The sequence below is a fragment of the Sinocyclocheilus rhinocerous genome, unplaced genomic scaffold, assembly GCF_001515625.1.
Source record: "Sinocyclocheilus rhinocerous isolate Xijiao unplaced genomic scaffold, SAMN03320098_v1.1 scaffold1365, whole genome shotgun sequence".
Lineage (NCBI taxonomy): Eukaryota > Metazoa > Chordata > Actinopteri > Cypriniformes > Cyprinidae > Sinocyclocheilus > Sinocyclocheilus rhinocerous.
In genome coordinates this window covers 179,046-200,895 of record NW_015628688.1, presented here as the reverse complement: position 1 = coordinate 200,895, position 21,850 = coordinate 179,046, and the positions used below count along the sequence as shown (strand labels likewise).

The 21,850-nt window shown below is 37.0% G+C and overlaps 1 protein-coding gene across 1 annotated transcript in view; it reads right to left on the bottom strand.

Moving 5' to 3' along the window:
- LOC107738113 (ras-associated and pleckstrin homology domains-containing protein 1-like) overlaps positions 1-21,850 on the bottom strand; it is a 46,555-nt gene that overhangs the window by 2,505 nt on the left and 22,200 nt on the right. Inside the window, exons 2-12 of the mRNA XM_016549802.1 lie at positions 20,975-21,094; positions 20,510-20,612; positions 19,576-20,201; positions 17,021-17,095; positions 11,771-11,848; positions 9,185-9,344; positions 3,892-3,926; positions 3,061-3,171; positions 1,324-1,422; positions 1,108-1,228; positions 850-989 (exon numbers count right to left, since the gene is read on the bottom strand). Of these exons, the coding sequence (XP_016405288.1) occupies positions 850-989; positions 1,108-1,228; positions 1,324-1,422; positions 3,061-3,171; positions 3,892-3,926; positions 9,185-9,344; positions 11,771-11,848; positions 17,021-17,095; positions 19,576-20,201; positions 20,510-20,612; positions 20,975-21,094 (1,668 nt within the window). The remainder of the gene's footprint in view (positions 1-849; positions 990-1,107; positions 1,229-1,323; positions 1,423-3,060; positions 3,172-3,891; positions 3,927-9,184; positions 9,345-11,770; positions 11,849-17,020; positions 17,096-19,575; positions 20,202-20,509; positions 20,613-20,974; positions 21,095-21,850) is intronic.

Below are 21,850 nucleotides of genomic sequence, written 5' to 3'. Positions count from 1 at the left end.
TTACCTTCTCTGACAATATGTATAATTTATAACACGCACCAAACCAAAACACACCAAACATCATAACAGGTTATTCAAAATACAACACCAGTGCGCTGTCTGTTAAGAGTTAACACAAACTATTACAGTAGGTGTCTCACACCAGCCCCCAATTACCCAGCATTCAAAAAACAACTAAGTTGTACTGCCCACCACACACATCATATCAGTGGTTAGTTGCTTTAGAGATTCACATGTGAGGATTATATCAAATATAAACAGCTAGAGTGTGAGGTTTTATCACACTCCTAACCTCAATCCCCATCAATGTATAGCCTTTCCAGACTTGACATTCTCATCCTGGGTAGACAAACAGAGAGGGGACCAATTAACAAGTAATATATCTGGGGACAGTGCGATACAAGTAATGTCCCACAATTACCCAAAGGGTCGCTTAAATTGCCCCTTTCCTCTTAGCAATTAAATTTAACACTACTAGGACGTAGTTGACAATATGCCATATCCTACTTCAGCAAATTCCACTGACAGAGCATTTTAATTAAACTGGACGAAATCAGAACTATAATTATATCACTGACACCATCAAACCATACAAACCTCGTTGTTTTCTGCTTGGTATATGCGTATATTTTCTTTCAGGTTTTCATTACAACTAATATAAAACAGATTAATGCTGATTGGTGTATTGCACATATTGTGAACCCTATTTCTTGAATATAATATTGCAAACAATAGATCTTTTAAAATGGATTAAGACACAGAAGAGATGATAATGACACCATGATGAAGAAACAGAGGTGAAACAAAGCAGCGCAAGTAAAGAGACTAGTAAAGTTCTTCAACGGTCACCTTGGGTTCATCTGCCTGATTGCCTCTCTTCCATGCCTCAGAGAAGATGGAGCTGACGACACTCTGAGAGCGCACATGACCAGAGGATGTGGTCTCTGACACGCCGCTGTCTGATTGGCTGGAGTGGTTGGACTGAGATTCTGTTTGCATGAAAGAATCACAAAGTCGAGTAAACGGGTGAACACAGACAACATTACACAAGCCTGTTAAATTTCATTTGAGATTTCTATATTTCTGCTGTTGCACTGCTGAACTCACCTGGTAGACTGGAGGAGCTGGAACCAGACTTGATACTGGAGCTGGAGAGGGAGGACCAGTCATGAGCGGCCTCTGTGCGTCTCATGGCTTCCTGGTAGTTCAAATACAGCTGCTTCCCATACTGCATTACAAATCACATAGATTCAGCCACAAAACCTAGCTACTGTATACACATTATACACCAAGCAGGGTGATGTCATCATAACGAGACGTTACCTTGGCAATGCGTATTCCATTGACCCACTGATGCAGCATTCTGACATCATCACAGCACAGGTATTTGATGTACTGTGATTTCTTTTGAATCTGTGGGTGCTGTGTGGCGAAATCAGAGATGTTACCTATACTGATGCAATTTATAGTCTGAGACTGTGTGATCAGACTTTTTCCCTGTATTAGACTATAGTCAGAGTAAATTCAGCCACAACTAGCTCACAGTCTGATCACTAAATGTCTGATGCGTATTAAACACAAAACTCACAAGCACTACCAAAAAAGTAAAACTGACTTGAATGGCTTTTATGCAATTTCTGACCTATCCTTGAAAAGTTCAGTTCAGTATCAGTTCGATACAATAAACGCTTCTTTGCCAAAGTGGGATCAAATGTCTGTGTGATCAAATGTCTGTGTGATGCTGTTAGTTGCTGGCTGATGTTTTACCATAATTTGAATTAGATTGTCTGGTATAATAAACTGTTTCAGATGAACTCATCTCTAAATTGAGCGTAAAACACACACATACACTTTTCAGATGGTCTCTTTCTGTCTAAGTACGCAGTTCTTCACAGTAATAAACTGCAGTGTGGTCAATCCTTTATGCTGTACTCAAAACTTTGGCTATGCAAGAATAACGCCAGATAAGTTCAACAGCAGATAAGTTATGTCAAAAGAAAGCCAAACACTGACCAAAAACAGGCTATATTTATGTTTGTCTCACTTCTGTGGCTTTGATTTCCTTCTGAGGGTGTCTGCACGAACTGAAGAAATATTTTGTTCAGTCCAGAATCACAAATTGTAATGCAGACCGAGATTTTGTACTTTTACAGATCCCAGCACTTAAAATGTTCTCTTGGCAAAAACCTCTGACTGCTGTCTGCTTTAACCATATAGACAAATGGAAATCTGGAAAATGATGATAAACTAGAGATATGGACAGGCAAATGCTTGTTTTACTGCTTCCGCTACTTTACTTTACTTTAATTACTTTTTAGTCATTTAAGTAAATGCATTTTAAGAACACATGGCTTCAACTCATCTTCCTCTTCAGGAACAAAGCAGTGTGACTGACATCTGATAGCAAGGAATTAAAGGTGCAGTAGGAGATCTTAGAAAATGTTAACTTTAGCCTGATAGCACTGAAAGCGTACGTCCCACCCTCCCTGCAAATCGCCGTCCAAAGCCACGCCTCCTAAACGCAGGACTGCACACAGACCAGACGACCAGAGACAACATTACTACAATACATCATATGTCATTCACCGGTGAGAAAACTTTATTGTAAAGTTAGTAAAAGTACTACAATACCAGGAAGGAAGATCGGGTTGTTGATGTTTGTCTGCCATTCTCGCTCTGTCTGCACAGAGTACGTGAACGCGCTGATGACATATCCTGTCTGCGCGAACCGGGTGAGCAGAGGTATGCTAATACATATATATAATACATACATATATACAGGCAGGTAGGAAAGTCAATCAAAATGCTCAGACCGAGCGTTTTGACTGGACGAACATTTCTTGGTCCTACGCCTTCCACAAAATATGTAAATACATTTAGACCACTTAACTTAATGATTGCTATCGGGATGTGAAGAGACTTTCAACCAGCATACCAAAAATGTTTCTGAAGACAATCACCTATTGCACCTTTAAAACTTTGATATTTTTAGACAATTTTTATAACTGCATAAAACTGCAATGTCTGATACAATGTACAAAGTTGATTGTCATCCCTCACCTTCAGGACCATGCAGTAGTCAGTTGGGGCTTTATACTTGCTGCGGTAGTCCTGACCCAGGTACACGTTAACATGATCCAGTTGCAGGAAGCAAACTAGGTCTCTAGAGGCCTACAGATGACACATGATGGAAGGAAAAAGACTACATGTCAGTATATAACAAAAGAAAATCTTTGTTTGTAAATGCATCTGTAGGGAATGCTGGTAATAACACTAATGCTAATTATAAATAGATTGTCTACATGCATATGCTTGCATCTTATCTCTTACTATTTTCAGAATGATTATTTATTTAATAATTATTTTTATAACATCATGCCACACACCTGACCTGCTGTTTAACCCATTTGTTTGCTTATATTGTGACAATGAAAATTAGTTTTTAAAATTAGCTTTTAAATAAGCAACAATAAACAAATAAAAATGAAATTACCTAAATTGACCTAAATGCTACTTCACTGTTGAATCCACTAGGGGGAGCACTAAATTTTTAAAAAGTGCATTGAATTAGTGCACAGAAATAGGCAAGACAGGTTGAATAGCATGAAAAGGGGGGTCCTGAATGTTTTTTTTTTTTTTAAGAACTGAGATTCTGTACTTGTCTTATGCTGAATCAGACGGGTCATGTGTTAAGCATCAGTGTTAAGTATGAAACAGGATGTGAGTATGCTAGTGATGCAGATGGGCAGCAGCAGTCAAATCCAGAGTGATGACCTGAGGATGTACAGCAGCTGCTCTTTTATCTCTCTCTCGATCACCCTCTGCCTCCCTGTGGTCTGTGGATAATGAGCAGTCACTGGCCCATATCTGCTCTGAACTTGAACTCATTACCTGATCTCTAGACATGGAGTCAGCAGGCCCTTTATCTCTTGAAAAGCACAGGAATTATTATAGGTGACTGACAGCAAGTGTGTTCATGCTTCAGCTCTCAAACCTCAATCACATTTGCACATTCACAAGATGTGCTTGTGCCAGGGTTGACACCAATGATGCCAAACGTCATTGATCACTGTGCCCTGTACCCAATGCACCTAATGTGAATATATGCATGTACAAAAGAATACGCAGCAGCACAATCCAAGTGTTATTCTTTATATACTATTATAGTATTTATTAATAATTGAATAAGCTTTTACAGTTTTAATTTTAATCTTGAAATGTATTATTTGTATGTGCTTTTATCACTTTTATCAGTTTTTTTATGCTTCTAAAGAGATTTAAAATTTTTTATCTCAGTTTAAGTTTTACTACTGTAATTTTACTATTTCAAATTAAACTTATTTCAGTTAGTAGTCAAGGCAATATTTGTACTTTTTATGTTTTCCATCAAATAGTTATTTTATTTTAGATTTATTTCAATTATCCAAAACAATTTTTAATAGTTTTAGTTAACGAAATGTAACATTTATTCAAATAGCACAAACGTAAAATGGAAGGGGAAGATTTTCTGTGAATGCTGATTTACATTGTTTCTCACACAAAGCTCTTGTGTATTATCACTGCTCAGGCCTCATAATGTATCTGCACATATATGTGTGAACACTTAAGTGCATGCATAATACGAGCATATGTGATTGTGCACATAATCATCTCAGTCATATGGGATCACATAATCCCAGAATCTCTTTTCATGCTTTTAGAGATCATTCAGTTTGTGAGTGGATTAGATTATGGAGCTTGTTCTGGGACTGAATCCTTAATATTAATCTAACACTGTGCACAGATTTATGATTAGTGCTGCCCAGTTTGATTGTAAACTAGTCAGTGTATGTATATGTTTTTATTACACACAACGACAACAAAAAAAATTGAAAAAAGTATGATGGCCCCTCTTGTTTCGGCAGAGCCTAAAGAAATGTGATTTTACAAATGTGATGTGGTCAGACGCCTTTTGATGTTCTGACATTTTGAACCCGTTGTGATCAGATCACCAGAAAATGTATTTTAATATCAGTTATATAGGTGGGCCATAGTGTAAGAGTGTTTGTGTATCAGTCAGCAAGTGTATGAAAGTGTTTGTGTCAGTCATTGAGTGTGTGAAAAAGAAAACTTCACAGCAAACAGACTATGAGATGAAGCATGAGACAACAGAAGATTGAGACTCGCAACTTTTTGCCTTGTACACTGACAAGTATCCTGTCAGACACAAGATTTATAAGTTTGGAACTATAACTTGCTCTGCCTTAAACAAAAGGGACAGACTATAAGACCTTTAACAAATGTTTAACAGTTTTTTTAAAATTATAAAAAATTTAAATAGTGAAATCACTAATCTGACAGAGGTCCATCCATTAGGTGATTAAAGGAACTTGAGGAATTAAAAATCCCTTACACTTCTCTTAATCCTAATATGTGACCCTGGACCACAAAGAAAACACATTCTGATGTATAATAAAGTGATTGTGAACTAAAGATAGGTTTAGTAGTCCATGTCAAAATCATGAAGTAAACAGGCCTACAAGAGATCCGATGGTCTGTAAGGAAAAGTGACATTTATCCAAATTACTATAAGCCCTACTGCCACAGCCCTGCTCTCTTTACAGACTATAAAGATCCCTTGGACTATTTCATGGAGGGAAAGTCCCCTGAAGACATTTAGGGTGAGAAAGTATGTAACAAACTGCATGCACTAGACAAATTTAAAATAGGTCAAACCTTAAAACCCACTGAGGTAAATCAAATTGATATATTAACTACAATTTCTACATGAGAGCTGCAAGTTCCAGAAGTATTATTTAAATAAAACTTATTATGATAAATTGTATATACATATTTATAAAGAAAGAAAAAAAGAAAAAAAAAATTTCTTAAACCATTTTTTGCCAAGGCAACAAGCAGGCTGTCGGGGGTATATGGTGTGAACTGAGTCTAATGTTTGCCTTGTACACTGACAAGTATCCTGTCAGACACAAGATTTATAAGTTTGGAAAGCTCTGCCTTAAACAAAAGGGACAGACTATAAGAGGCAAACCTTTAACAAATGTTTAACACAGTTTTTTAAAAATTACAAAAAATTTAAATAGTGAAATCACTAATCTGACAATTATTTATTCAGCTTTCAGATGGTGTATAAATCTCAATTTCAAAAAATTGACCCTTGTGACTGGTTTTGTGGTCCAGGGTCACATATCTGGATTAAGCCCGATTCCGCCACACCTTAACAATAAATCAGTGACCTTTAACCTCAACATGCTTAACCCTCAAAAACAATGAGTCAACAAACAAACCTGCCAAAAGAGCAAAATCTGAGAGTTTGACTAGGTGCTGACAGCAAGACAAGAATCGTTCAAAACAACATGAAAATTAAAAATGTTTAATGCATGAAAACACACTTTTTTTCTTTTCTCATGAATATACACGTGTGTACATCTATTTCTGATCTCATTCAGCCAGAGGGGCAAAAACACATCATTCCTCATTATAAACTGCAACAATCCATTAACTTGCACAAAATACCTCCAGAAAAGACCTCCGCTGCTCTTTTTATTAAAGGGATTTTAGCACAGTCCATCTGGCGGATATTCTGTACCCTACCACTAGATCTCCTTGTCTTTCCCCTCTCTGCCTTTTTCTCCCTCCACTGAAAGAGCAGAGAGTGGAAAAGCTGAAGCCCTGGAGATGTAGGCTATGGCCACACGCATGATCGCTCAGGACCTACATACAGAGCAGCCCAGCACATGAGGCCTCTGACTCACACACTCATATATTAGACACGGCAAGGGAGGGGGCAGGTTCAGTTAAAGGCATATTCTACATGTAGGTTCAATACAACTCTATCAAAAACATACCTCAGATAATAAATTTGATTTGTCTTTCAAACCATAAAAACAAACCAAAAATGCTTATAGTAATGAACTTAAAATAGAAGTCTATGGGGCTGAAAATACATACAAATAAAAGTATAGTCTAACAGACTATAATACTGTATTACCTCTGTTAACATGCAAAGTTAGACTACTGTTCAAAAGTTTGGGGTCAAAGAAATTAATACTTTTGTACGCAAAGATGTACTCAATTGTTAAAAAGCTACAAAAATATTTTATTTACCATGTCAAACGCTGTTCTTTTGAACTTTCTATTCGTTAAAGAATCCAGAAAAAAAAAGATGTGTCATTGTTTTCACAGAAATTTTAAGCAGCACAACATAGATAATAATAAGAATTGTTACTTGAGCAGCATATTAGAATGATTTCTGAAGGATCATGTGACACTGAAGACTGAAGTAATGATGCTGAAAATTCAGCTTTGCCATCACAGGAATAAATTACATTTTAAAATAAAATAAAATATATTCAAATTATATGTTAAAATGTATTCTCAGTAGACTTACAGTCTTACTATTATGGAATTGGTGGAAGCGGTTATAGTAATATTTACCTAGTCTCTAGGGCTATCCTCGCTCAGACTGCACATGATTGTATGGGATAATCCTATTGGGATTTCAGACATAGACTTTGCTAATCTATACTCGTTGCTAATCTGCAGTGATCAAATAAATCAAATAGGACTGCTGTTATGGTTTGAAGACCAGCGGAAAATGAAAAAGATGTGCATTATCATCCAGCTTTTGTTGTGCTTCATCTGGGGAAAGCCTGACAACATGATTTTAATCCCTTTTTTCATTTTTCTTTATTGATTCAATCTCTCTTTGGATACTTCGGTCTCAACTGAATACTTTAGACTAGTCCGTGAAGGAATAGTCTATTATCATATGTACTCAAGTGCCACCGCTGAATGTGCACTTCCTGCCAGACCACGTCTTCGATGACGCACTGGTTTTTGTAAGTCTAACGGGAAACAATTATGTTTACAATATACAAATGATATTTAAAGAGATGATATTTAAAAGTTTCTCACTATTAACTAGTTGCTTATTAGCATGCTTTACTTTACTTTTAGTCAACTAAAATAGATAACTAATACAAATCAAAGTACATTAGTTCATCAGTAATCCTAAAAAAATAACACTGAGGCAAACACACATGCTAAAATAACAACAACTTACTGACACATAGTAAGAAATGGTTATAAAAAACTGAAACAGAAGTGAAACAAGTAGTAGGAAAGAGGAGAAATAAAAAGCGATACTTATCCTTTGCTGGTGTCCTGCCCGGTGGAGTCGCACGGTAGAGTCGATGGTCTTTACACTCTTCGGTCTTCACACGACCGCTTCCGCGGTAAACTAAGCTTCTTTTTTATTCGTTTAACAAAACTCAAATTGAATTCAGCTGGACACACTTTCCTGTTTATCACAGCAAATGGCCAAGCAAAGCGCACGACACTGACAAGGTACGCGATACAGTACGAGACCAAATGTGCATGCATATTCTTAACAAATTGGCTGTTTATTAGTACTTATAAAGCACATATTCTGCATGACTATATTCTACATCCCTAATCCTACCCAAAACCTTTTGTTTTGTTAGCAATTAGCACCAAATTAGAATTAATCATGATATCTTCATGCACACCTGTGTATTCTGCTTTGTTTGAAGAATTGTGTTGGTTAAATAATCAGTAATTATTGCTTTTAAATGGAAACTATGAACAACACTACCATTCAAAAATGTGGGGTCTGTAAAAAAATTTTAGTTTATAATTTTTTTAGTTTTTAGTTTAATTTTCAGCATCATTGCTCCAGTCTTCAGTGTCACATGATCCTTCAGAAATCATTCTAATATGCTGATTTGATGTTCAAGAAACATTTGTAATTATGAATGTTGAAAACAGTTGTGCTAAATATTTTAGCGTATTTTTTCCAACAATTTTTAATGAATATAAAAGTTCAAAAGAACAGTATTTACTTGAAACAGAAATATTTTGTAACATTATAAATGCCTTTACTGATCAATTTAATGCACCTTTGCTGATTTAAAGTATTCATTTCTTTTGAAAAAAACCTTACTTACTCCAACTTTTCTGCTAATTACTTTGGTGTTGCCTGTAAAACCATTCAGAGATTTTTTTGACACTATTTGCACCAGTTTGTTGCATGTTGGTCTATTACTGTGGGACCAAATCCAGATTTACCTAGAAACATCCCGTGATTGGTCCATTTTCATGTCAATTACTGTGCAGTTCTTGGCCAGAACAAGCTACAATCAGACAGTCTTCTGGCTCTTACCCGTCTGAAGTTCAGTGATGATTTCCACCAGAGACCAGTCCAGGCTATAACCGCAGTGGGATTTGTCCAGCAGGCTGTCCAGCACTTGACGCACCGTCTGTCTCTCATCCACCATCACAGTCTTTGAGCTTTCATCTGATAGGTGCACTCGGATAACCAACTGAGGGGAGAGACAGGACATGACAAAAAGTTACATATGTTTGTACATCACTTGGTTGGTGCTTGCAAAAATGTCTCTCTCATCAGTGGGTTACATCGTGACCTGTGTTTTGTGCCATTTTATTGGGGGGTTAGGCCTTCTGAGAGCACTCCAGGCAAAAATTCACCTCAGCTCCGAGTAAAACAGCAACAACATCAACTGCTCACAAACAAGATTAAATGAAATAGCCCTTCCACATCCATATCCCCATTTTAATAAGAAAAATCTCCCAGCAACATCAAAAAGCCTGTAAACATATAAACCAATAGGAATCCCCTCCCTCTCTAAGACATTACACACTGACCTACATTTTACCATACGAATGGTCAAAGGCCAGTGAAAATACCAGAATTTACACATCTACTATCTACTCTAATCTACTCCAAGACACATAATGTATGTCGATACCTCGATTAGATGCGAAATTAGATTTCTTTCTAACAATCAGTTCTTTCTAACTGTTAGTTACACGCACTAATTCAACAATGAATTTCCACCATTGCTCAAAAATATCCACATATATATTTAACAGAAATGTATTAATTTATCCGATCTTAATTAGGGAGATAAATATCTCAGAACACAAGGCGATGACTTACTCCCTGAGCACTGCCATAAACCCAGCAGCTTGTTACTGTCTGCTCATTCCAGATTAACTGTGGATTTTAAGAGCACATTTACAGCGATTTGACTTCAAGAGTGATTTCTGAGCAGCATTTAAAGAGACACAAGCTCAGTTTGTGTACTGTGACAGTGACCTGACCCAGAAAACATTCCATCAGGGCTGCTGACCCACACACACATATTCAGAGAACAGACGCCGAGGGAGAGTAAGGGCACGCGGGCACACGTGCGCACACACACACACACACACACACACACACACACACACACACACACACAGCTAATCCCTTCAATGTGTTTAAGTTGTCTTGATCATCCGGTCTTTGGCTGTTTGTATCAACACAGCCCTGTTTCACCTCCTCAGATAACAACACAGAAACCTCAGGAAGTCCTGATACAGGACATCAATCTATAACTGTACGTATATCTACTTATATACATTTATACTTGCCAACATAGACTGAAACATGAAATAAATTCTAGTGAGTCTAGAGATCAGTATTATTTTTAAAGACAAACACCAATACTTATTATTTATTATAGTATCAGATAAATGACATGACGAAATTATTAATAATATTCATTTTATTTATTTTATGGACAGTAACTAAATAAATAGGTCACACTTTGGATTGGGGAATCATTCCCACTATTAACTATTAACTACAACTTCTGCCTCAAACTCCTAGTTTGCTGCTTATTAATAGTTAGTAAGGTAGTTGTTAAGTTTAGGTATAGGGGGGTCATGCAGAATAAGGCAATTAATATGTGTTTAAGTACTAATAAACAGCCAATATGCTAGTAATATGCATGCTAATAAGCAAATAGTTAATAGTGAGAATTGATCCCTAAAGTGTTACCAATAATTATTTTAAGCCATTGTAAAATAACCTATAAACACACACCTGAATTACATTGCCCGGGAGAAGCACTGTTATTTATCATAAATAAATTATTATTAGCAGTAGTATCAGTATTATTATTTTGTTGTTGCGGTGTGTTCATTTTATGAACCCTTGTCAGGTATATGTAGTAACCATAAGCCCCATGAAGTTGTGGTTTACAGTGATTTTAGAACGTCTAACACTCTGCATCGTGCCTAACAAATAATAAAATAATCACAGCAAACCATGGATTTACAGGGCTTATTGTTTTATTAGAAAACAACAATAAAACATAATACATAATAATACTAATACAAGTAATAATAAAAATACATAATAATAATAATTATTATTAAAAATATATTATTATTGTTTTTATTATGAAAGAAATGCTAAGTAGAAAGTGTGAAAAAAGGTCTCACCTTTTCGAATAATTATTAGAAAACACCAAAAAAATTTATTATTAATATTTTATTAACAACAATGATAATACTAACAAATATTATTATTATTATTATTAAAGAACCATTAACCAAAGTAGAATGTGTTAATAACAGCAAACTTATTGGTCAACTGAATAACGGTCAATCTCTATTAGAGGCAACACAGCTCTTCCAAAGCCAAATTACACTAAACATTCTGTGAAAATGTGCTATAAAATCATTTCCCAGGTCCCACGGGGGCCTGATTCAGCCATGTAAGTGTGCTGCAATGACCCGCTTCTACACTACACCACATTGCACATGCTGAAGGTGTCATCTGAAAACTACTGTACAGCACAGATGTATAAGCAGTAAACATATGTGACCAGGTTTGCGTCACATGTTCAGTTAAGATAAGTTTACATCTAAACAAAAAAAAAACTGCTGATCATCTCACCTTTTTAACCTGCGCTTCCTTTATCTTCTCCAGAGCTACTCTGATCTTCTCAGCTTTTTGTTTGGCAGCTTGTTCCTCCTAAATATACAGTACACATACAAACACAGTCACCACATGGAAATACATTCTGAATTATTGTAACGTTAATTATTGCTTGGAGAAACCAATTTTTTATGGTTAAACATTTGGACATTTGATGATCTATAAGACCCAGAGTGCACAGCCCTCACATTTACCTGGCTTTTCCAGCAAGAAGCCATTGTAAAAAGGATTATTTTGACCTTGAAGAACAATTAAAGCTTTGGTGCAAAAAAATAAAGAGGAAGGTAAAAAGCTTAAAAACAAGCAGTACTATGACATATGTCTGTAAACACAATCTGAACGCTCTTCTCCTGGCATTCGCCCCATTTGATTTTGGTAGCCCTTTTGCAATCCCTAATACAGATTCGCCTCAACAGATTACAGAAAGCTGCTTTTCAATAGTCACATTTAGAATTATAGGTCCAGTTGAATAGAAAAATATCCCATTGTAGCAAGTCTGAAGCTGGTCCATGTCTATTCGTGACTGTTCTGGCCATCGCTGAGGTGTGCAGATCCATGCTCAGAGCAGTTTAATGTCCATGTAAATCCGTAATGGTCAGGAAGCTGTGAGATAACTGAAGAACAAATGACTGGAATACCCCTCCAACAGCATAAATGATTCCCAGAGAGAAGCTCCTCTGCCCAAGAGCGTAAAATGCATCTACTACAAGGTGGAGGATGGGCAGAACTGGCTACACTCTACTACCTCTCGTCTACTGGCTAATCTCTCTCTCTCTCTCTCTCTAAAACAAAGAGATGATCCCTCCCCTTTTACTGTCAGATAGACTTCCATCAAGCCCTCCCCATCCCTGTTTCTGTGTGTGTATTTGTGTGCAATTGCTTTAGTCTGGGTTTGGAATTGTGCCGAATCACAGTGTATTATCCTCTCACACTGCAGTGAATAACACACAAATACACCAGAAAACAGCCACAAAAGGGCACAGAAAAATGGACTGTAGCTACAGAATCATCCTAAAATCTGGACACACATGCCTTCTCATTTTAACTAACAAAATGGCAAGTGAGGGAATTACAGCTCAAGCCTCTTAACAGTACACATCCTCGCCTGACTAATGCCCAGCACATCAGCTATAGTAACAATAACATGCAAATGGAATAATATTTATATTCAGAGCCATGCATTTATTCTTGCTTCTATTTATCAGATTTAAAGATTTCTATCCCTCCACTGGAAGTCTATTTCACTGAAATTTCGAATAGTAAAAGTAATCCATATGAACGGAGCGGTTTAATCACAGTCTTCTGACATGATTGCTTTTATGATTTAATTGAAGCCTTTATTCACATATAAACATTGATCAATGCACATATATAAAGTACATCGAATACAGTAATTGTAAGTTCAATTGCACTTGATGAGAAAGAACAAACCTCATTCTTTTACAATGTCTTTATGAGCTTTTTGAATTTTAGAGTTTTGGTGGAACAGACTTTCAATAGAGGAACAGAAGTCTCTCAGGTTTCATTAAAAATCTGATTTGATGATCAAACAGTTTTATGGGTTTGGAACAACATTGTGGTGAGTAAATACATCCATTTCCCAAACTGCTTTATTCTCTATAGGGTCGTGGAGGGCTGGAGCCTATCCCAACAGTTTTGGGCCAGAGGCGGGGGACGCCCTGAACGGATGGCCAGTCCATGACAATTCAATTATGGTGAGTAAGCCATTTTTCACTTTCATTTTTGGGTGAACTAACCATTTCATAAGTAATTGGATGAACATTTAAATAATAAAAAACTATTGATTTTGACTATTTATTTGTCTATTTTGACTAAAGTGATGATTAAAAAAGTGGTGTAAGCTCACGACTCATAGACAGCATGTGGAAATGGGACATAGCTGACACAGAAACACACATATTAAAAAGAGGCATGTCTTCAATAAGAATAGCCTCATCTGAAGATCAGAATCCAGATACTATTTCAAGTCCTCAATGTCAAAACTAAACGACCCACTGTCTAAAAAAAAAGAAGAAAAAAAAAGAAATTAAACCCTGGCTAAAACCAACAGAGAAACCAAAAATAAAGCAGATAAGCAGCAGCAGAAACTGCCCAGCAGCTGTTCTCCTGACCCGTAATTCTACATCACAAACCACCTGGCTGCAGAAACTACAATTATCTATATCGCTGAGAAATCAGGGCTTGTACAGCATCCAAGGTTTTGGGGAAATTAGGAGAGCCAGCGCAGCTTGCGTAGGGAGAGGAGAGAGAAAGACATCTCTGTGAGCAGGTGTGTGCCCTCGGGGCAGAGTTACGGTTATCAGTGACTCAAATAAAAGTGGAGAGTGGGAGTATGACGAGAGACATGAACCCAGGAGCTGTAGGTGTCATGACCTCACAGACATTATGAACATCAGCATATATACGCTAGTGGTGAGTCACAAATAATCTGAACACATTTTCACAAGACAGTGATGCTTGTTTACTGAAGGATAATTTAAAACTATTCCATTAAGTGTACCAGAACTGATTATTAAAAAAAAGAAATGAAATGATGTATTGTACTGAATGAGAACTGTCAACTTCATTACAAATATATTTAAATACATGTAATATAAGTTTCAATAAAAATGTTATTTTACCATAAATACGTCATATTTATTAATAATAGTAATAATAATAATAATACACTATAAATTAATTATTAATTTAAAAGATTATAGGAGAAATTATGTAATTACATATATTATATAACATAGACTTTATGAGTACCGTTTTTGTAGGACCCAAGTTCAACTAATTTAATATAATATAAATGTACTTATATTTTATAAAAATGTAAATTTAGAATCTTTTTCATTTAATTGTAGTTAACATGCAATTAAGTGTCCAAAACATTACATTCAGTTCACACTTATGTATATACTTTTGAAGTATATTATATCCGTAATAAGTACTTTTTTCAAAAGTATGCTAAAGTGTAGCGCACAAGGGCAGTGATGAACAGACAGTGCCAGAATAAGGAATGAAAATCTAGGTGATGAAACCTCCCGAGTGTAAAGTGGATTACTGGCACGTTCACTCAACTCCTCCAACCAATCAGATCCCCTCAACCGACTCCAAGCCTTGCTAATGCCGCCACAACACAAGTGACTCGCACTTTAGACAGTGTCCAAAGCAAAACAGCAAAGAACAACACAAGGAGTGACAATGCAACTTAAAGAGATTTTCAACAGATGCATTTAGAGTTACTAAAACTAGACTGCTACTGTACTAAATCTGAGATCTCCGGTAAATGGTTTAACCAACCCAATTTCACAAGAAAATGGAACTATTTTATAAAATCCTGATTTTGTATGAATTTTTACTACTTTAGAAATAAAGAAAGCATGAAGTTCCATGCTTAAACATAACTGTCCATCGAACATATGCAGATCACATGAAAATGAATGAAACTGCGTATATTTCCAAATTTGACAAAAATTGGTCGAAATGTAAATTAGTTATAAATTGCCATAAGACTGTGTTGGATTTAACACACTCTGAATTTGGGTCTGGGGCACTGGTCCGGCTACTGTTGGTCTATAGGCCACAGTAGAGTTTAACAAGATGAGCTGACCAGTGCGAAGAAAGCTTAAGACTAATCCTAAACAGTTTAACGGAGGTTTGATGTTAAACTGTTTTTGTTGTGTATGAAAGTCCTCAAAAAAAAAAAGAGAAAACAAACACTGGTTGAATGTGGCGGACAATTGTCTGTGAGGAAGCAAAAGACTTTTGTGTGGGACTGCAGCCTGCTGTTTCTGGTGAAACTTGATCGCTTCCTAGAATCCATCTGTTGGGCTGATCATTATGTCACTCGGTACCTTGCGGGTCCGTCTGCCACCTGTCCACAGCTAACCGATCTGGGGCTGCACCTCTCTAATGAACAGGTACATACAAACCCGGAGGGAGCATACAGTCATCACTTACAGTCATTATCACAGATGTTGTGTTACATAAGCAGTGACGAAACTAAGTTTCCTTACATAATAACAAGCAATGAAATTCATCTAATGGCAATTACAAATAATCCATGTCCAGTTTTCAACTTCGTGTTCTAATATGACAAGTTTAATATTGTTCTGTTGAACTCAAATGTCCAAATGTTTAACCTCTAAACGGAATGAGCTCCCCGAAATCCTTTACATATCTTCCTACATATTTAATGATTTGATTGGGACATGCGGTCCTGAAGAGCTGCCAAAACCAAACTCAAAATGCAATTAAAACATGCATGAACATGCTCTTCAGGCATATTTTAAGTCAATAGTCATAGTGCAAAACAATTCGTTTTTAAGTGGACGTCTCATATGCTACAGAGCCCCTGAGGGAACATGGCGATGAAAACAATATGAGATGAGAAGAAACATTTTATTGCAATGCTTTTGCATTCCTCCAAGAATATTTGTGTTTCGCTTACAAAACTATAACATTCTCTCATTAAGGATTTGTGTTAATGCAAAAGCATTAAAATACAATTTTTATTCCCATCTCATGGAATTTTCTCTCACCAATTATTTTGATTGTACGCAAAAGTAAATACCAAAATAAATGATGAAAAATGGGGTTATTCACACCAAGAAGAACATGCAGGACAAGATTTCAAAATTAAAACAATGCATCTCCATGAACCGCTTTACACCAACTCTGACCTCTCGTTTGAAGGTTCATGATTAATTTATCAATTGTGTTGGTTACCTGTCAGACTTGGTGTAAACAGGACCTAAAATGTAGTGCACTATAACTACATCAACAATACATAAATTGAGAGTTTGAGTTAATAGAGGCCTGTACATTCCTGTTTTGTTATGGAACACAAACATTGTAGGTGATGTGAAGTATCCATGCACAACGCTCTGCGTCAACCATATATTCTGATACTTCTGATGTCCTTTGATATATTGAATTGACTGGCTACAGACGAGGAATCAGCATGACGCAGGAGGTGGGGAGATGGTAAAGGTCAGTATGAATTAACCAAAAAAATACTGAGGTATAAGGAACAAGGTTAGAGGAATTATACAAAGCTGTATTTCATTAGAAGAGCTTCATTATGTCTAATACCAAGACACATAATGAAAGAAAAATGGATCATGCTGGCATGCACAGAGGGGTTAGGAAGCCACTAGGAGAAACTCAATGCATCCAGAGGTGGAAAGAGGGCGTCACCTTGGTCAGCAAGTGAGAGGGCTTTCCTGCAATGCTTTTCAGAATGAGAGAGGTCTCCCTGTCCAGATACGAGTGCTTTGTGCAGAGAGAGGAGAAACAAGAGTCATTAGTGCTTTGATTAATAAACATTAATGATTTTTCATAGTGTGAAAGCACAGGGGAAAATTGTGAGCAATAATCACTGAAACTAAAAAGATGTCCTAAAAATGTCCTATCCAAAACTGTTCAATTTCACATTTCAAATGGCTCAAATAATTTTTAAATGGCACTTTTAAAGACCTTACTAGTGTGATTTCCAAGGATAATCAGTAATGATCATGTTTTGTTTTTAATCGCACATGTGTGGTCGCTGTCATTTAATTAGAGGTGTTTATCTATCATCAATCATCTGTAGGTGAATCATGTTTATCAGTAAAGATCCGTGGGATAGGATAGATTAGCGAAATCCCTCCGCAACAATCTGCCCTGTAAGATTATTCCTCTGAACAATAGAAGGAAGCATGCTGAAAGCTTTAAATAGCAGTGGTCTGTGTGCCTTCTTAAATCATTTCATCTGTGACCACAAATTCATTCCATTAGCAGGCTGGTTCACATTAACCAACACGGTTAACATACTAATATAACAAAACCCAACAAGTTGGTGTTTGGGGGCAATGCGAAAAGCCTTAAGTAAAAGAAATGGTCTGTGACTGTCACGCACATGATTCATGACGGCCTTCGATTCATTTAAGAAAGAAAATGTAACTAATAACTGATGCATTTAAGAAATCTGCATTTGTTTAACTGTACCCACAATGGGTTGAAAGTTTAACCATTAAATATTTGGGTTAGATCCAACTCAATACAACAACTAAATATAATCCAAACTATAGCAAAATCACTTGTCTGTGTAATTAAGTCTGAAGTAAGGGTAAAAGCTGCTTTTATTCGGCCTTTCACTCAGGGACAGAAGCAATGCTCAGCTTAATGCTTAATCTGCTCTGCTAAAGGCCTGATGAACTGACTAGGTTCTGTTCCAAAACCGAGGGAGCTGTCTACATTGGCAACATTTTAAGCGCTTTAGACCTGAAGGCTGTTCCAACAGGCACCCCACTGAACACAATGATATTCAAAGGCCCCATGACAAGCTTTCCATCATTTACTGGATTAAATGTAAGGATTTTTAAAAACATTTTCTCACCCTTTCGGTCCCACTTTATGTTAAGTGGCCTTAACTACTATGCACTTACATTTAAATTAATCATTTGATACAATGCACTTACTGTGTACATGTTTTTTCATTGCACTTATATTTAAAAAAAATACCGGCAATTACATCTGTAATTAATTTCTGTAGTTACATTTATAATTACACTGTTGACCCATCCCTTTCACCTTTACCCACCCTTAAACCTACTCATACCACCAAAACTGTGTCTAACCTTACCCGTATCCCGCCTCAATGGCAGCAAAAGTGTTTTGCAATACAATATGAACACAATACATTGTACTTATTTTTTGATGTAAGTACAAGGCCACTTAATCTAAAGTGGGACCTTGAGGTTTAATAAAATAAGAATTTATTCTTCTATGTCTAGAAATCACACAAAGGTACATTGGTACATATATAGGTTTTCCAAACCCCAGGTTCCTCAAAGGAATTAAAAAGAAAAAAAAAACTATTGTTGAAGAGGTGAATTAAAATAAGAAATATCTTGATTTTTAGTTGTTTGGTTTTGTTTTAAAGGGTTAGTTTACCCCAAAATGAAAATTCTGTCCTTAATTAGTCACCCTCATGTCGTTCCAAACCTCCGCTCATCTTCGGAACACAAATTAAGATATTTTTCATGAAATCGGACAGCTGCATAGACAGCAACACAACTGAAAACACATGCGCACACTTTCTCCGGAACGATATCAATGTAAACAGCGTTGTTTATGTTAAGGAGAAAGCGCGCACATGCGTCGTGGTACACTCCAAAATGGCAGAAGATGGTCACTTGGGGGAGAAGAATTGTTGAATAAAGTTGTTATTTTTGTTTTCTGTGCACACAAAAAGTATTCTCGTAGCTTCGCAAAATAGAAGTTGAGCCACTGACGTCACATGGACTGTTTTACCGATGTCCTTACTACGTTTCTGGGTCTGGGAACATTTCAGTTGCGTTGGTGTCTATGGAGGGTCAGAAAGCTCTCAGATTTCATCAAAAATATCTTAATTTGTGTTCCGAAGATGAACATCTAGAGGTCTTACGGGTTTGGAACGACATGAAGGTGAGTAATTAATGACAGAATTTTCATTTTGGGGTGAACTAACCCTTTAATGCTTGTTTTGTCTTATTTCAAATTATTTTAAGTAACGTAAAGGCCATCTTGGAAGTTTGCTCAAAGCCCCTATCGGGCCCTGGCCCCCTGGTTGAGACCCATGGCCTTATAAAATCTCTTTTTTTTTTTAGACAAACTCTAAGGCATGTTGTATGTGCCCTTCAAAGATAATGCATTACTTCAAGCTTGGTCAAAAAAAATCCATCCAAGATGTCGGATAATATGAGATAACAACAATACAAAGCACTGTTTACCTCTGAACTCGGCTGGTCCTGTCCGTCCTGCAACCCGTCCTGATCAGACTTGGGTTTTTCAATGTCTAGCGAGTCCATGCTGGATGCAGAGGCCGAGTTAATGCTAGAGCGAGAGGAATGGACAAAGGACCGCACCTCATGCTCGGTGACTGTACCCACTGACCCCGTCCTGCGATGATGATGATGAGAGGTCGGCCGCCGCATGGTGGAGGAAGAGTACGGTGCTGAGACTGTAGAGCTAAAGGACGTGGAGCTCTGCCTGGCTGTTTCATCCATGCTTTGGGAGGCTTTTTCCAGCTGGGCTGTGATGTCATCCAGAGAGAAGTTGGATGCCAGCGGGGGTCTGCTGCTGGAGCTGCCCACCCTGACGGTAGAGGCAGGGGAGGCGCGGGTACTGCTGCTGGTGCTGCCGCCACTGCTGCTCGCCCCTCCACTGCTGCTGCCCGTGTGCTTGGTGCTGTGACTGCGTCCAGCCGGGGGCTTCTGACGAACTTTGGTGTCCCCTGTCAGGCCAAGGCGAGAGGAAGTGCTGCTAGGCTTACCGATGGTGCTGAGCTCCTGCTCGATGGAGCAGAGGTCCGCCATCAGAGCATCCAGATCCACTGCGTCACTCTGGTTCAGAGCCTCTGTGAGGAAACAAATGTACACACACAAACAAGTGTAAACAAATCAGCTTTAAGCATGTCAAATATTTACTGAACATATGTCTCAAGAGCCTTGTGTTCCATGAAGTCATAATCATTTTTATTGAAAACAATATATAATTATCCTTATGGAGTCATAATGACTTTAAAATGCACAGTCCTCAGTTACATGAATAATTTTGCAATCTATAGCCCCCATCTGAGGTTATAATGATATTAGAATATGATAATATAATATTGTGGATAATAATCGAATATATTGTGATGTAGAGTGTATAATGTGGCCTCACCGTTGATGTTATAAATGGAGAAGCGGTAGGCCATGTTGGCCATGTTTGTCTCTTGTCTGAGAGGTGCTTTCTGCACCTTCTCCGGTCTCCCGTCATCTAGACTCTAAAGACAGCAAAACAGATAAACAAAGAGTGGTGAGACTACACATATACAGTAGATTCAGCTGTGTCACTCAGTACTGTAAATAACACTGTAGAGGGATTTCAGGACTACCTGATTAATTTAGAAAAATACAGATTATCAGTGATGACATTCATACTTAATACCTTTTGATGTATAACATTACAAACTAATAAAATAAGCTTTAATAGTAAATTGAAATGCATCTATGAGGACACTGCACAAAACGGAATTGAATGACTGACAGACTCATCACGCTGCTTAAAGCCTCATGGGTATTGACACCACTAACCTAATCTACACTGACAACCATGAGATTATTACACAAATGTACTGGTTATCACCTTTGTCAGTTTGTCCAGCTCTCCCAGCCATGCTCCAAACATTTTGTCCAGGTCCTGGTCCTCTTTATCGCTGTCCTCCTCTGCAGCGTGATCCAGCTCGTCATCTGAAAACTGCTCCATCTGAAACAGGAAAAGTGAAGGACTACTCAGAATTCATGGGAAAATTTGACTTTTTACAGATTTTAAACTTTTAAAATGGAACAACCTTTAAAAAGGTAAAAAAGTTTCTAAAAAAAAATTTAAATTAGCCATTTAAGTTTAATACTTAATATTAAAACGTTAAGTAACCTAACCTCAAATATAAGCTAAATTTGCATGTTTACTGCAAAAATCAGTATGACAGACTCTACCATTCAAAAATTAAATATTCAGCGAAGACAATTTAAAAGTATCAGTAAAGACATTAATAATGATACAAAACATTTTAATTTCAAATAAATGCTGTTCTTCAGAATTTTTACTGTATTTTTGATTAAATAAATGCAGCTTTAGTGAGCATAAGAGACTTCTAAAAACATTTAAATATCTTAAAGGTAGTGTAATTGAGACTAAATTCAAATTTTAGTTGTACATGTTTCAGAAGAAAAGGAACTAAAAACACTGTCAATCAATACAAATGTCAATTGACACTCATAAATTTGACATATGAACCTCACAACATGCTGCTTTCTTTGAGCTCTAATGCACATGCATTACTAAGACCTCGGATTTCATGATCAGCCACTAACCTGAAATTTCAAATCACACACTGCCTTCTAGTGGCCACAAAGACACAAAAAAATTCTGTCATGATAATGCACGACAGAGGCTGCACAAACTAATGTTACCGATGATGGCCAATGTTGTCACTATTGTAAATTATGAAGTGCTTATGTA